Consider the following 15,485-nt stretch of genomic DNA (forward strand, 5'->3'; position numbering starts at 1 on the left):
GGAAGGCAGAGGGGGTGGGGGGTAGTATCTGTTTGCATCGGCATTGTGTGCACATCACGGCGATCCGGTAAAATAACACCGCAATTTAGATTAGAATAGCAATGGCAGAGTGAAAGGACAGTGACAACCATCTCTCCTGTCTCCCGAGCAGTGGGGGGTTTGGAGACCCAGTTTTGACAGGCAGAGTTGAGAACTCGCAGCTGGTCTCCGGCAGAGGGAAAGGGCCTGTAAGCACCCACCAGAGCTTCTCTGTGGAGGGAGGGAGGGAGAGAGAGAGGGAGAGAGAGAATAGAATAGAATAGAATTCATCTGAAGAGAGGGAGGGAGAGAGGGAGGGAGAGAGAGAATAGAATAGAATAGAATTCATCTGAAGAGAGGGAGGGAGAGAGGGAGGGGGAGGGAGGGAGAGGAGAGAGAGAGAATAGAGAGAGAATAGAATAGAATAGAATAGAAGTCTTTATTGTCCACTGCTGTGGAAATTCATCTGAAGAGAAGGAGGGAGAAAGGGAGAGAGAGAGAGAGAGAAAAAGGAGAGAGGGAGGGAGAGAAAGGGAGAGAAGAGAGAAAAAGAGAGAGGGAGGGAGAGAAAGTGAAAGAGAGAGAAGGAGAGAGAGATGGAGGGAGAAAGAGTTATACCACCACCATCATCACCATTATCATCATCACCATCATCACCATCATCATCACCATCATAATCGTGATTACCATCGGCATCATCATCAGGGCTGGGAGAATGTGGATTATTGCAGGTCATGTGTTGTTTTGAAGGAGGAAATTAGTCAGTGTACTTCATGCGCAAGATGTTGGTGAAATAACAGTAATTGTGAATGACTGTAAAGATATTACTTAAGGCCTTTTTGTAGCCTGTGGTCAAATGTAGGTTGAAATGTGTGGCCATGGTTCATTTGTGTGTGTGTGTGTGTGTGTATGTGTGTGTGTGTGTGTGTGTGTGTGTGTGTGTGTGTGTGTGTGTGTGTGTGTGTGTCTCTGTGTGTGTGTATTTTGTTAGTCTCTGGATGAGGGCGTCTGTTAAATGACTAAATGTGAAAGAAGCACAAATCTGCCAGAGGCACATAATTCCCAGCACACATACACATTCACATACACACACATGCACACACACACCACAAGCACACCACAAGCACACACACACACAAACACACACACACACACACACACACACACACACACACACACACACACACACACACACACATGCATACTGTCTATCTCAAATACGCAAACAGATGTGCGCAAGCATATGCACACACACTCACACTCACACACACACACACACACACACACACACACACACACACACACACACACACACACACGCTAAGAACATAACACATCATGCACTCATGCTTGCACACACATTGTGTTTCTCTTTTTTCTAACATACAGTCACTCTCTCTCCCACTCTCGCTTTTTCCTGTACACAAATGCATGCATTCACACACACACACACACACACACACACACACACACACACACACACACACACACAGCTCTCTCACCATGTGTCTGTGCATTCTTGTCATAAAGTGCATTTAAATGCTGATTGTGCCCTAGGGCTTGAGCCGGTTCTGAGTATTTTGTGTGTCTCTTTGTGTGTGTGCATGCATGTGTGTGATTGTGTGTGTGTGTGTGTGTGTGTGTGTGTGTGTGTGTGTGTGTGTGTGTGTGTGTGTGTGTGTGTGTGTGTGTGTGCACGTGTGTGTTTGTGTGTATGTGTGTGTGAGTGTGTGTGTGTGTTTCCACATAAGAGCATGTGCAATATACAGTATGTTATGCATGTTTATTATTCTATAGAACTGTGAATTCATCCATACAGTAGTGAATGTTAATGTGTTCCTGTGTGTGTATGTGTGTGTGTGTGTGTGTGTGTGTGTGTGTGTATGATGTATGACCAAGAGACAGTGTGAGTGTGTGCATGCATGTGCGTGTGCAAGTATGCGAGCGAGCGCACGTGTTTTGATGTGATGCGGCTGGAGGTGTGTGTGTGTGTGTGCTGCAGAAAATGGAGGATCAAAGAGAATGTTCAACACCACTCCAGCAGCACTGCCCTGAGTTGATTCGGGCTCCGCATTGTTTTCCGCGGTCCTATCCATGCATATTTCCCCTTTCACTACGCTCGCTGTGTGTTGAGATGCCGAGATGTCTCCGGCGTTTTGCATCTGTTCACTGATGATACTAAGGGACTTTTGAAGGGAGACATCACTGTAGTCAGCAGAGAGCAAGAACATGAGGAGTTTGTGTGTGTATCTGTTTGTGTGGGTGTATGTGTGTGTGTGTGTGTGGGGGGGGGGTGGTGGCTGGTGAGTGTGTACAACTTTTTGGGTATGTGTGTGTGCATATCTGGATTTCTACTGACCAGTAGGGCTGTAGGATTTGTGGTAATACGTCTGCAACAGACAAGGGCTTCGGAATGAAGGACCCTATCCTGTCCACACACATGTCCGTCCACAGTCAGCCGATCTCACTCGTCCTCCCTCCTGGATTGAGAGCTGGGCTAATCAGCAAAAACAGATGGCTGACCCAAAATACCGGGAGAGGACTTCCGCCAGTGCCGACCTGGACTTCCTCTGGGCTCAGTTTATGCAATCCATTATCTAAGCAGGTCTTAGAGTGAGGAAAATAAACAGCTTAGAACGAGAAACATATCTAGTAAGCACAGTTAAAAACATTTTTTAATACGTTATATCTTCCGACATCTATCTCGTATCAACTGAGCGGTGGGTATTGATGTGTATGTACAGTATGTGTATGTTGGAAGAGATCGGCCTCGTCAGCCAGCTCGGAACCCGGGCACCTGTGCTGAGCAAACACACCTGCTCCAGAGGACCGTCAGACTGTTGGACCGGAGTCCGTACTCGGCCATAAGAGCTGGCCCCCAGTGCCCGCCACTCTCTCTTGTGCTCTCTCCCACCTCTCACACAAACAGCCTGGCCTACCACAGTGGAGCCATTCTTCCTCATGGCCTGGGCCGCCGCCCAGAGGTGAAATGATGCACACTGGTGCTACCTGGAGGCCTCTTGTCTCCAAGTGGCACTACAGAGGATGGATTCGGGACATTCGCTCGCCCCCCTGCTGTTGGAAGCCGAGGCAGCGGCGAGCTTGAGCGTGCTCTCATATCAGCGCTGGCTCATTGCCTCTCGGCCCCATGGAGGTGCTGCCATGGTTTATATGGCCAGGGCTTGGTGCCTCTATAACTTATACTGCCAGGGTCCCCCTGATTGCACTCAGGCAAAGCCCTCACAGCCTGTCTCTCTCTCTGAGTGCCAATGTGGCTCTAGCTGATTACACTCTGCTCTCCTCTCCCTTTCCCACACTGCCGGGGCTCCCCTGCACTAACTCAGTGCTGTGAAATGGCTGCTTGTTCTAGAACCTTCTCTAGCCGAGCAGATGTCCTTGGTAAAATGCTGTCTCCTCTTTACCAATTGCCTCATCTTGGAAACAAACCATTGCACCAGCTGAACGTTGGAAGTTACCTGGATGTGGTGTTAAGCGTCCAACTTCAGTGAAGATGGATATCTTCTTCCCTTATCGGTTCTCCTTAGTGTGCTGCCTCACTGTTGCACACTGTTGCCTGCCACAGAAATGAACGTGTCCCCTGGACTCTGTTGAAGGATTCCACCTCCAGAAAGGCGTTTTGTCTCGGGCGCTGGTGGAAGAGTTAAAGTCTTAAGGGTTGATGCATCCATGGGTCATCACCGGCAGAGCTAACTTCCACGGTCACTTGGACCACCACCACCACCTCAACAAAAGACCAAATATGTTAATATAAAACAGACCTTACCAGACTTAAAGGTTAAGAACATTGTGTGAAACACCCACAACACAGATGTATTGGCCTACACCACACAGATAAAAAAGCACTGGCCTGGGCTCAAGTTATCCAGCCTCAGTGTCAGCACAAACCGGCCGCAGTTCCAGGAAATGATCAGGAGCAGTAGGCTGAGGAGCAAAGCCACGGAAGGCCTTTTGCTGGGAGAGGAGAGAGAGCAATGGGGACACCAAAGGGAGAGCACCGAACGTCACTAGCGCTGATGCGAAAGCTTCTGGAGAACGAAGCACAATGAGGTGACGGATCCAAAATTAATTGGAAATTTGGAAGCTCGGAGATACAGGTTTCGGTTAGATTCAGTGACATTTCGGGAACTCAAGGGTTCTGAGCCTGGGGGTTGGTAGATGGATGTCAAGTGGACAGTGGGGACAGCTAAGGCATTAGCTTCTCTCAGAGAAAACCTTGAAATGCACCAAATGAAGAGTTTGGTTCTAAAACGCTATATCCACCATTTTAATGAATTTTCATGAATATTTTGTTTTCAAAGTAATTTTAGTAGAACTGTAATTGGGTATTGTTATTTGATTTATCTTTACTCAATCAAAACAACACAACTGCAATTTGATTGCTATTACCTGAAATACACAATTAAGTAGCCTGACTTTTTAGTGTTTTTAAATAGATATAGCATTTTGGAACCAAACTCTTCAAATATTCCTGACCACAAGAACAAGAACTCTGTAGAATCCTCCCTCCTCTATCGGTTCTCTTGCAGGATTCTCATTTTCCTGTTCTCTGGATGAAGGCCTGAAATAGGACTCACCTCTGTGGTCTGGGATGCATTGACATTGTGATCTTCATTTAACTGTGCCAGAGGGGAACTCAGGAGCTACAGAGGAATCGGTCTGCTCTCAGCAGCCTGCACAGAGCTTTTACATATCATGGGGAATTGACCCCTACTCTCCTCTCTTAAGGCAGCACTCTCTTTTCATCTGTGTGTTTAAGTGTGTGTGTGTGTGTGTGTGTGTGTGTGTGTGTGTGTGCCCTATTCTTTCATGCATTTTGGCATGTTGGCTGTGTTGGCTTCCATGGCTCCATATGAAAAATTTGTGTGTGTGTGTGTGTGTGTGTGTGTGTGTGTGTGTGTGAGAGTGGTGCCTTTTGTATGCTAAAATATTAATGGTATAGTGAAGCAATAATGCAAAGTCCTGAAAATAAATCCTCCACCTGATGTTTTAGCGTGTGTGTGTGTGTGTGTCCATGGATTGTAAAAAAGCTGCTTGTGTGTGTATTTTGTGACTTTTGTGTGTGTGTGTCTGTGTGTGTGTGTGTGTGTGTGTGTATTGGTGTGTGCCTGTGTTGGAGTGACTGAACTAGTTTTCATGGAGCTGTTCTAAGTGGGACAGCAAGAAACAAACTCATCTTTCATCTGAAAAACAGTCATGGAGGCCAATACCCAAAGGACACACACACACACACACACACACACACACACACAGACAAGCAGCTTTTTTACAATCCTGGACACAGACACACACACCAACACAAACATGTATACATATGTATCTCTGTGCTTATCAGACATGCATTTAATGTTTCACAGAGGGAGATTGATTCTAGTAAGTTATAGTGTTAAAAGGAGACACGGTATGTATTCACAAGTAGTGCATTATGTGTGTTTGTATGTGTGTGTTGAATCTCCCAGTGAACACCTGCATTAATGATTTAAGGGGAGAGGGGAGTTCCGCTCTGTATCACTCGCTTCTCTCTCTTCCTGCCCTCTCTCTTATCTTCACTCACAGAGAGAGGGGGGGGGGGTGAAACCTTACCCTTTATATCAATCAGTCCTCCTGCATTCGTTCATCTTTCCTTTCTACAGCATTGATGTCAAATATATATTGCATTTCCGCAGTCAGATAAATGTGGAATATTTTTATAATGCATTGCATTTGGATGTGTTAGATATGTGTGTGTGAGAGAGAGAGAGAGGGAGGGAGAGAGGGAGAGAGAGAGAGAGTGATGAAAGTGCCTGTGTGCATGGTCCTGTCCATTTTCCATAAGTACATGTGATGAGTTGAAATGCCTGGGAGTATCTGCTCTTCTGAGTGTTTGGGTGGTAATCGATACTAAAGGAATGAGTGTCTGTGTGTGTGTATGTGTGTGTGTGTGTGTGTCTTGGTATGTGTGTGTGTGTGTCTTGGTGTGTGTGTCTGTGTGTGTATGAGAGAGAGATGGGCATACGCAGTGAGAAAATGAGAGTGTGCAAAAGAGAAATTTGTAGAGAGAGAGTGTAAACTCATAACTCCATCTGCAAATGGGACACTGTGGAGACCTTCGTGAGAATGCAACTGGCCAAGACTCTTGTACTGAGAGTTTGTGTGTGTGTGTGTGTGTGTGTGTGTGTGTGTGTGTGTGTGTGTGTGTGTGTATGTGTGTGTACTATTGTGTGTGTGTGTGTGTGTGTGTGTGTGTGTGTGTGTGTGTGTGTGTGTGTGTGTGTGTATGTGTGTGTACTATTGTGAGTGTGTGTGTGTGTGTGTGTGTGTGTGTGTGTGTGTGTGTGTGTGTGTGTGTGTGCGTTGCCTGCTCAATCTTAATTAAGCTAGCAGGTAATTAAGATCCAACATGAAGCGTTGCAGAAAGAAGAGCAGTCATGACTGAGGCTGTGTGGAGGCAATTACAGTGGAGAAAAAGAGAGAGATTGGGAAGCGAGTGAGAGCAGGGATTTAGGGATTGGAGAGAGGGGGAGAGAGAAGAGAAGAGGAGAACTACGGCTCTCTGCATCCCCCCTCCCTCCACAAACCTCCCTCTCTCCATTTCTCCCTTTCTCTCTCTCTCTCCTCTTCTTTCTCTCTCTCTCTCTGCGCATCCCTCCATAAGAGTGAAAGAAGATTGGTTCCAGATTCTCAGGCTTGACAGTGTGTGGTGGGGGTCGTTCTCAGTTTTACTGCATGGTGCAGCTGATTAGCCTCTGGCTTGCTGTCACGTGCGAGTACTCTGGACCCACGCATGGACTCGGGCCCGTTTATATCTGGAGCCGATTTCAACTGTGTTTTTTTTAAAGGGATTGGAGACTTGACCAGTAACTCCATCCTAAATGATGCTGTTTTGCTACATTCACCCCACTCTTGTGATCTATCAGACAAGGGTAATTGGTAATCAATCGATGGGTAATTAAATTGTACTAGTGCTAATTTGTTGTGTTATTAGCTAAGTGGTTGCTAATGCTGTGTTAATTGGTTACTATTTGTATTGACAGAGAGCCATTAGATTGATGTGATTTGTTGGAAATGGACACTGATGTGGACTCACCTCTCTGTTCCTAACAGGATCACGACCACTGCCGCCTGTATGATGGACCTGCGCAGATATCCCCTAGATGAACAGAACTGCACCTTGGAGATCGAGAGCTGTGAGTTGTCCCCGTCACACTTTGATGACATCACACAGGAGGATTGGGGATGCTGGATGGATGTTGAAGATTGTGAAGTTGTGACACGTGGCGAATGAGACGTGATTGCATTAATAAGGGGTTAATTGGAGGTTAATTGAAGGTTAATTGAGCGTTCTAACGAGGCTTGGCGCGGAGGGGGTTCGTGCAAGGTCACCTACATCGTGGTAACCATAGCGATATGATTGGTGGGGCGTCTCTAATGCTTTTTTGGGCTGTTGGTCTGGAAAATCCTAAATCCTAGTCCCCCCTCTCTCTCTCTCTCTCTCTCTCTCTCTCTCTCCCACTCTCTCTCTGTCTCTCTCTCTCATACACACACACAAAATATGAATCAATATTCACATCACATTAGTCTATGCAGCCACACAGCGTGGTGGTTGTTTAAGCTGAACATTTGCTTTCTCTCTACTTTCTTCATTGTGTCAATTCGCTGACTGTGTCTGTGTGTGTGTGTATGTGTATTTGTGTAAAAGAGAGAGAGAGAGAGAGAATGTGTGTGCGCAACGATAAATGTGCTACGCGAGCACCGCAAACCTGCGTGTTAGCCATTGGTGCGTGCTAGCGTTGGAGGGATGGAGGTTGGAGGTTAGCGCAAGGTCCCAAGGGCCTCACTCTCACCTCAGCAAAGCGAGAGGCGGTGCAGATTAGAAAGACAAACTTCAGCACTTTCCCAGCACTCTAATGCAGCGCTGGCCTTAGCAAGGCGATGCCTTGCCTTCATCATGCATTCCTCGCACATACACACTCTGCTCAGGGTGGCCAGTCTCGGAGCGCTCTCTCTCCTAAGAACACTCACCCCAGGTACACCCTCCGAAAACTCCTCTTACTCCCTGTCCTCTCAGAACAGCCCTTTTGGATACCAATTATAGCCAGTGATTCGGCACAAAAATATATATTATTCCCCCAGTCTGGCTCCTCAAATCCTGGTGCATGAATCATTTTATTTGTATTTTTATTTTTTTATCAAGTAGAGGAACCCAGGACGAGAGAATAGAAAAGTTTGAGAGAAGGAGAGAGAAGCTCAGTTGAATCAGGAAAAAAGGAGGATAGTTGCTCAGTACTTTTGTCACAGACTGAGAAAGGTGAGCTAAGCAGCAGGGTGTCACTGTTTCTGATTGAGATGTCATCACTGTTCAGGTCATACTGTAGGTTTTTCTTCCTCGTGCTTGTCTGGTTTGTGTGAGTAGACTATCTGAAGAGTCTGGTCCACATAGGTCTGAGGCATTCCCTAAAATGAGCATCTCGGCATTTTTTTTTGCCTATGTGACTTTTTTTTTAGCTAAATTGAAACTGGTGGGGAGGGACCCCTCTCATGTACCTCTGATGAGGACCTTCCTCGGGTTCCCCTTGCCAAAGAACACGCTCGAGCAGCGCAGATGCCGCTGACCCATAGGTGGAACCTCTTTGTGTTCCGATAAAAAAAAGAGAGAGCCTCGTCTTTTGTGTACACCATCTGTTTTGGCTAATTAGCGTAGCTCTTTAACCAGGAGGTAGAAGTAATGAGTGAAATCAGCTGCTTCTCTGTGTGCAGGTGAGGCTAAAGCAGCCGTGGCCTCCTCTTCGGGGACCCTAATCGTCTCACGTTCACTTAGACTTCCGGCTGATGTTCAGACAATAGGGCTTATCTGATCTGGTATGGTTCAAATTACAGGAATGCAAGTTGGTCCATACATGCAGTTCTTTTATAAAAACAGCAGTGCCGTAAAGGTCAATGCGCCCTTACAGTGGACACTCACACCATATGTATTGCCTGGACATCAGTTTTCATTTCATTTTTTCATTTCAGCCATCATTTGGGTGAGTTGTGTTGCATTATCTCCTTTATTTCCACAATCACTATTCATTGCTATTTCACTTCCACCTTGTAATCCATCTTAAAAAATCTGGATTTCTCAAAACCCTCAGTAACTACTGCATCATCATCTTTCTCTCATTTTTACTTCTTCTGAGTTAACAGAGATTCTGTAAATTCCTACATTAAGGAAGTGATGACAATTATCCAGCATGACATGTTAACGCCGACTAACATGAGAAATGAACATGCACCCAGCTCTTGTTCACTACGCACGAATGCACCGCGTATTAACACCATCCTCCGTACTTGCTCATTCTGGCGTGTTTGTCCTGTTTTTGTCTGCTTTTACCATATATTTTCTACTGCAATACGCAGACATGTGTTTTCTATGAGTAACTATCAGAATGGGTCAGTAAAAGTATTTTTTTCCCCCTTAAAACATGTCCCATTTTCTACAAAAGCCATTTCAAGTGTTAGTCTCTAGCACCGTCCTCGAAGGAATAAGTGACAAAACAACTTCACGGCTTGCGTGTGCTGGTGTTAACGTGGCGTTTGAAGTAACTGTAGGTTTTTTTTATTTTTTTATTTCCAGAACAACTGTGCTAGGAAGCACGCTCTTGTTTTCCCAAGTTTCATAGCATAAAAAGTCTCCTAGATTTCATGTGCTGCGCCTGAGAAGCCTCCAGATTTTTGGCACGGGTCCCATTAGGAGCACTCGCTTGGCGCATCCTCAATTTCAATCAAATCTTCACACTTTTGCCAGCATTTCCATCTGTTCCTGCTCGTGCTGTGAGCTTAGCATGCCATGTTAGCAGGTTTGTAGCATTAGGTAGGAGACCTATCCATGGCTGTGGTGTGCAGATACCTCAGCTTGTCAAGCATGTGGTCCTGACATGTAAGTCCAGTGGAGCAGGATTACAGTTTGTAGTTAGCATTGGTGTAGTATCCCCTACCATTAAGCTGGCCTTCTCGCTCTCCCTCTCTCTCTCTCTCTTGATATCTTTGTCTATCTCTGTCACCCCATCTTTCTCATCCAACAACTATTTTTCTCTCTCTCTTTCTCTCTCTCTCTGTCTCTCTCCCACTCTGCTGGAGTGACAGACAGTGTTAGTAATTGGGTACTCGCTCTGCTGAACACACATCTGTAGTTATCAGATGTTCCTGTCGTGTCAGCGAGCAAAACACACATCACCAGACTGGGGTCACGCACACACACACACACAACACACACACACACACACACACACATACAGTACACATACACACACTCACACACACAAGGCTGACCAAACCGCAATATGCACACCACTTCCTACCTCAATGAGATCACGTATGTGGAAAGGTCTTTGCAACATGTGATCTCCATCACTGCAGTAAAGCAATGGTAGTGAACCTGCACAATGATTTAATTGAATTGTGAACAGTGTTGTGATTGGCCGTTTGGTTGCACTGTGTTGTGTAACAACTGGATGTTTCCCATGCTGCGTTGTCATTTGGCCCCCAAACATTTTTCGGCACTCGGGTTGGCCACTTGCCTCCGCTTGCCCTCTGTCCACAGAGGACGTTGGGCTGATATTTTCTCATGGTTGGGAAGGGCTGGGAGCGTATTTGCTAATAAAGTGCTAATAGTGGGAGCCACTGAAGAGGCCGGTAGATAAGCAGTCTGTCTGTGGGGACGGAGAGAGACAGTCAGCCTGGTTAATTACTGCGAGACCTGCTCCAACTCTCACGGCCCTCTCTGCCCCTAACAATCACAGAAAAGACAAATCACACACCCCCCTTGCGCTATCTCTCTCATTACTTTTCTTTCTCTGTCTCTATCGCTCGCCCCAGCCTCCTAACCCCAGCCACCCCGCCTCGCCATTCTGCTCTTAAATTGTGGTGATGTGTGCGTAGTGTAGCCCAAGAGCTGACCCCTGTTCCAGTGTGTTGGAATGACGACGTGTTCCTCTGGCTTATTGCAGACGGCTACACCACGGACGACATCGAGTTCTACTGGCAGGGCGGTCAGTCGGTGAGGGGCGTGGAGGGCATAGAGCTGCCTCAGTTCTCCATCATTGACTACCAAACCCTGTCCAAGAAAGCTGTATTTGCCACAGGTACACACATTGCAAAGGGATCCTGGTGGTTTTAATCGTTGGTAAATGTGGCCGGGATTTTAGTCGCCGTCCAGCTATTGTGAGAATACAGTCAGCATAAGCCAACAGTCAACATTATTGCAAAAACGCCTTTGATGTTCAAACTTGTGTTGTGAGTTTGTATGTAGGGATGGATCCGGTCGGGTCTAAAAGTTCTGGACAGATTACACAAAATAACAGATGTTAGGCTTTTTAGCCTCCAAAAATAGGCACAAGTAATGAATTAATTTGCTTTTTTATTCTTGCATAATCCACGTCTGCTTTTTCTTCCTTTGTGTTTGTGTGTGTGTGTGTGTGTGTGTGTGTGTGTGTGTGTGTGTGTGTGTGTGCGTGCGTGCATGTTTGTATGTGCCTATATTGGTGTGTGTGTGTGTGTGTGTGTATGTGTGCGTGTTCATATGTGTCTGTATTGGTGTGTGTGTGTGTGTGTGCTTGTGTGTGTGTGTGTTCATATGTGTCTGTATTGGTGTGTGTGTGTGTGTGTCTGTGCATGTGCGTGTATGCGTGCATGTTCATATGTGTCTGTATTGGTGTGTGTGTGTATTTGTGTGTCTGTGTGGGTGTGTGGGGTGCAGGTTCGTACCCCCGTTTGTCTTTGAGTTTTAAGCTGAAGAGGAACATCGGCTACTTCATCCTGCAGACCTACATGCCCTCCACCCTGATCACCATCCTATCCTGGGTCTCCTTCTGGATCAACTACGACGCCTCCGCTGCTCGGGTGGCTTTAGGTTTGTGTGTTTTGTGTGAGTGTGTGTGTGTGTATGTGTGTGTGTATGTGTGTGTGTATGTGTGTGTGTGTGTGTGTATTTGTATTTGTGTGGTGTGGAGAGTCACAGCCATTCACCAGGTACTCCCTCGTTCTCTTTACTTGTGTGAGTCAGTGAAAGAACGTGTTTATTTATTCTTAATGTCAGCATCATTTCTCCGACGTCATTTAATAAGCATGACATAATTTACCTCAAGAACGCTTTTTATCAACCTATTCCTCTAATCACCATCAGTCTCTGCCTCTCTCTCTCTCTCTCTCTCTCCTGTCTTTCTCTCTTTCTCTCTCACACACTATTTCCGTCTTTCTCTCTCCTTCCCTCTCTATCTGAGGCACACACACACACACACACCACCACCTGACAGCCGTTCTTCACACACACACTTCTCCATCCCTCATCCACAGGGATCACTACTGTGCTGACCATGACCACCATCAACACGCACTTGCGCGAGACGCTGCCCAAGATCCCCTATGTGAAGGCCATCGACATCTACCTGATGGGCTGCTTCGTGTTTGTGTTCCTGGCCCTGCTGGAGTACGCGTTTGTCAACTATATCTTCTTCGGCCGTGGGCCCCACCTGCAGAAAAGGAAGGCCGAGAATGCTGCCAAGAGCACCAACGAGAAGCAGCAGCGCATGGATGCCAACAAGGTCCAGGTGGGGAAACATTCACAAAACCTAGTATAGTGGCAGGGGCGTGGAGTGGAGTTAGGACGATTCTAAAGGCCCAGCTCTGACAGGGGGCCCCAGAGAGCTCCCCGATAATACTTTATAAGGGGGGCAGAACTATTGTCTGTCACAGGGCCCAAATATTCTAGCAGCGCCCCTGTATGGTGGGGTTATATTAGGTTATGTTATGTCATGTTATGTCATGTTATGTCTTGTTATGTCTTGTTTTGTTATGTTATGTTATGTTATGTTATGTTATGTTATGTTATGTTATGTTATGTTATGTTATGTCAGTTGAATATTGTAAGACACAAAAATCCATGTGCCACAAGTTCTTTGGGGATATGTAGTTTGTAGTCTCTAGTGTGTGTATATCATCATTTGTTTCATACACATCTGGAAACAGGCAACACAAGCACACACTCTGAACTGATTTTTACCGAGGGCATAAGAATAACAACATAGGCAAATAGTCCAGCCCAAATCGTTAATATGGATATCAGTGTATTTTTTTCTGTGTGTGGCTGCTGTTAAATAGAGAGGATGGAAGTTGCATTTTTTGCACCCCAGTTTTAAGGAGCACAGTTTCCCCCCAAGGGTTTCACTTTTTTCTCCTCAACCCAGAAACTTTGTTTATCAGTGTTGCAGGGCTCCTAAAAATGGCACTTTGAATCTCTTTTTGACAGCATTGCCCAACTTCAGACATGCTGTAACCACACTCCATATAGTATGAACTTCCCCAGCATTTGCTGTGCTGTGTCAGGGAACATTTGTATCATGAATAAATTCCCAAGTGTTTTTTCCAGTTAGGCAGTTTTCCGACAGGCTGGGAACTAACTCAGATAAATTGTGACTATTATGCATAAACTAAATTTATAAAGGAGAGTGCAGATCAACAGTAGCAGCAAAAATGAAAGATGTGGTCTCATTTTAAGGTCTGGTAAATGGATACAACACAGTGTTTCATACCAACTTACTCCAGACAAACTCCAGCCACATTAGGAGTCAGCCCACCCCCACAGGCGTGTACTGTATGCACGCCAAACACTGGACTCGCCTGTGGATGTTTTTTTCCTCCGAATATTTTTTTTTTTTTGTGATAGCCATCAGAATATGATGCCAGCTAGCTGAAAAAGGAGAATTTTAGATGGAGCCTCCTCTCCAAACACATCCTCCCCAAGTATGTAAAGGGTTTTGGTGATGAAGGTGATGAAGTAACCGAAATTATTCCATTTAGATCTAGGTTTACAATGTATAAATCTGTTTCTCCTGGCAGTCGGTGCTGCCATCCTCACCACACATTACTGGAGGCTAAAAACACATCAGTATTGTGAACACAGATTGCAGACTAAGGCACTGAATTTTTTATGTGGCAGTCATGTGATAGTGACTTTAAACTCACTCTCTTATGCAAAAACTTGAGCTTGAACAATGCTGCTATTTCTAAAGGGGTTGAGATTGCACCCAGGCTGTCTGGTGGTTTTCTTTGATGCCTAATTGGTTCTTAGCATCTAGCACATACTCTATCGCTACTCAGATTATTGCAAAAAAGAGCCCTGCTACAGGAAATCTGATTTTTGCATAGATTAGTGGTTGTCTGGTGCGATGTTGTCCAATTTAAGGGGGAGGTGGACTTATTGTTATTTAGACATGGACATTCTATTCTTACATTTCAGTCTGAATTGTGCAGAGATGCCTAAGGAACTCCCCCTGGAGTGTTATGACTTTCCACATGTTTAAAAATCTGAGCACTAATAGGATATTACACTACTGCTGGTGTCACACGAGAGAAAATGGCCGTTCCCCCTTTCTGACCCCTCACTCCTAATGAAGGATTACTAACATGCCTATGGGTCTTATGTCTTATGTGATTACCATTGCCTGGGTTTGTTTATGCAGGGTGTTATGGATTCTGCAGAACATTTTAAAAGTGGTAAGTTAGTAAGTTTGTGACACTGGACCAAGTTGAATGGGATCCAGTCACTTTCCTCACCTCACCAACTAACCCTGTCTGAATAGGGCTTTAAGATGTATGTCTTTGTATTAGAGTGTATCACCACATTTTGACTGAGATTCCAATAAATCTGGGCCGCGTTTCCAAAAACCATAGTTGCTAACTAAGTTAGCAATTTCCCATTGCCAACCAACTAAGTTGCTAACAGGATAGAAACTATGCTTTTGGGAAACACACCCCTATTTAGTCTATACTGAATGCACTCACAGATATGTGCCTAAGTCAGTATTTAAAGATGGTTTTTACCACCTAATGCCACCTTTTGCTGTTTTCATTTCAGTATTTATCACTGGGTGGTGTCTCCCCACTGTCATTGTTGTCTCTTGCATTTCTTCTCATTTCTCTCTCTCTCACACTTCCCTTCATCTCTCCACCTCTCTATCCATCTCTCTCGGACCTTCCGCAGGTGGACGCTCACGGGAACATCCACCTGGCCAACATGGACCTGCGGAATGAGATGACCGGCGTGGAGATGCTGGGCGGCCTGGGTGGCACCAACACCATGTTCTCCTACGACAGCGCCAGCATCCAGTACCGCAAGCCGCTGACGGGTCGCGACCTGTACGGCCGGCCCACACCCTCGCTGGAGCGGCCCATCGGGCCCAAGAAGAGCCGCCTGCGCCGCCGGGCCTCGCAGCTGAAGGTCAAGATCCCCGACCTGACGGACGTCAACGCCATCGACAAGTGGTCGCGTGTCATCTTCCCCATCACCTTTACCTTCTTCAACCTGGTCTACTGGCTCTACTATGTGCACTAGACGCTCCCAACCCCCCCACCCCTGCTCTTGTTGGCCGCTCTGGGCTCTGCTCGCCATGTCTGTCTGGCAAAGGAGTCGCTGCGTGTCGGCCATCATTTAATTG

The 15,485-nt window shown here is 46.1% G+C and overlaps 1 protein-coding gene across 1 annotated transcript in view; it reads left to right on the top strand.

Annotated features, from left to right (window-relative positions):
• gabrb1 (gamma-aminobutyric acid type A receptor subunit beta1) overlaps nucleotides 1-15,485 on the top strand; it is a 38,196-nt gene that overhangs the window by 22,291 nt on the left and 420 nt on the right. Inside the window, exons 5-9 of the mRNA XM_048227852.1 lie at nucleotides 7,120-7,202; nucleotides 11,001-11,135; nucleotides 11,750-11,902; nucleotides 12,346-12,599; nucleotides 15,032-15,485. The exon at nucleotides 15,032-15,485 is cut by the window's right edge and continues 420 nt beyond it. Of these exons, the coding sequence (XP_048083809.1) occupies nucleotides 7,120-7,202; nucleotides 11,001-11,135; nucleotides 11,750-11,902; nucleotides 12,346-12,599; nucleotides 15,032-15,382 (976 nt within the window). The 3' untranslated portion in view covers nucleotides 15,383-15,485. The remainder of the gene's footprint in view (nucleotides 1-7,119; nucleotides 7,203-11,000; nucleotides 11,136-11,749; nucleotides 11,903-12,345; nucleotides 12,600-15,031) is intronic.

The sequence above is a fragment of the Alosa alosa genome, chromosome 19 (assembly GCF_017589495.1).
Source record: "Alosa alosa isolate M-15738 ecotype Scorff River chromosome 19, AALO_Geno_1.1, whole genome shotgun sequence".
Taxonomy (NCBI): domain Eukaryota; kingdom Metazoa; phylum Chordata; class Actinopteri; order Clupeiformes; family Clupeidae; genus Alosa; species Alosa alosa.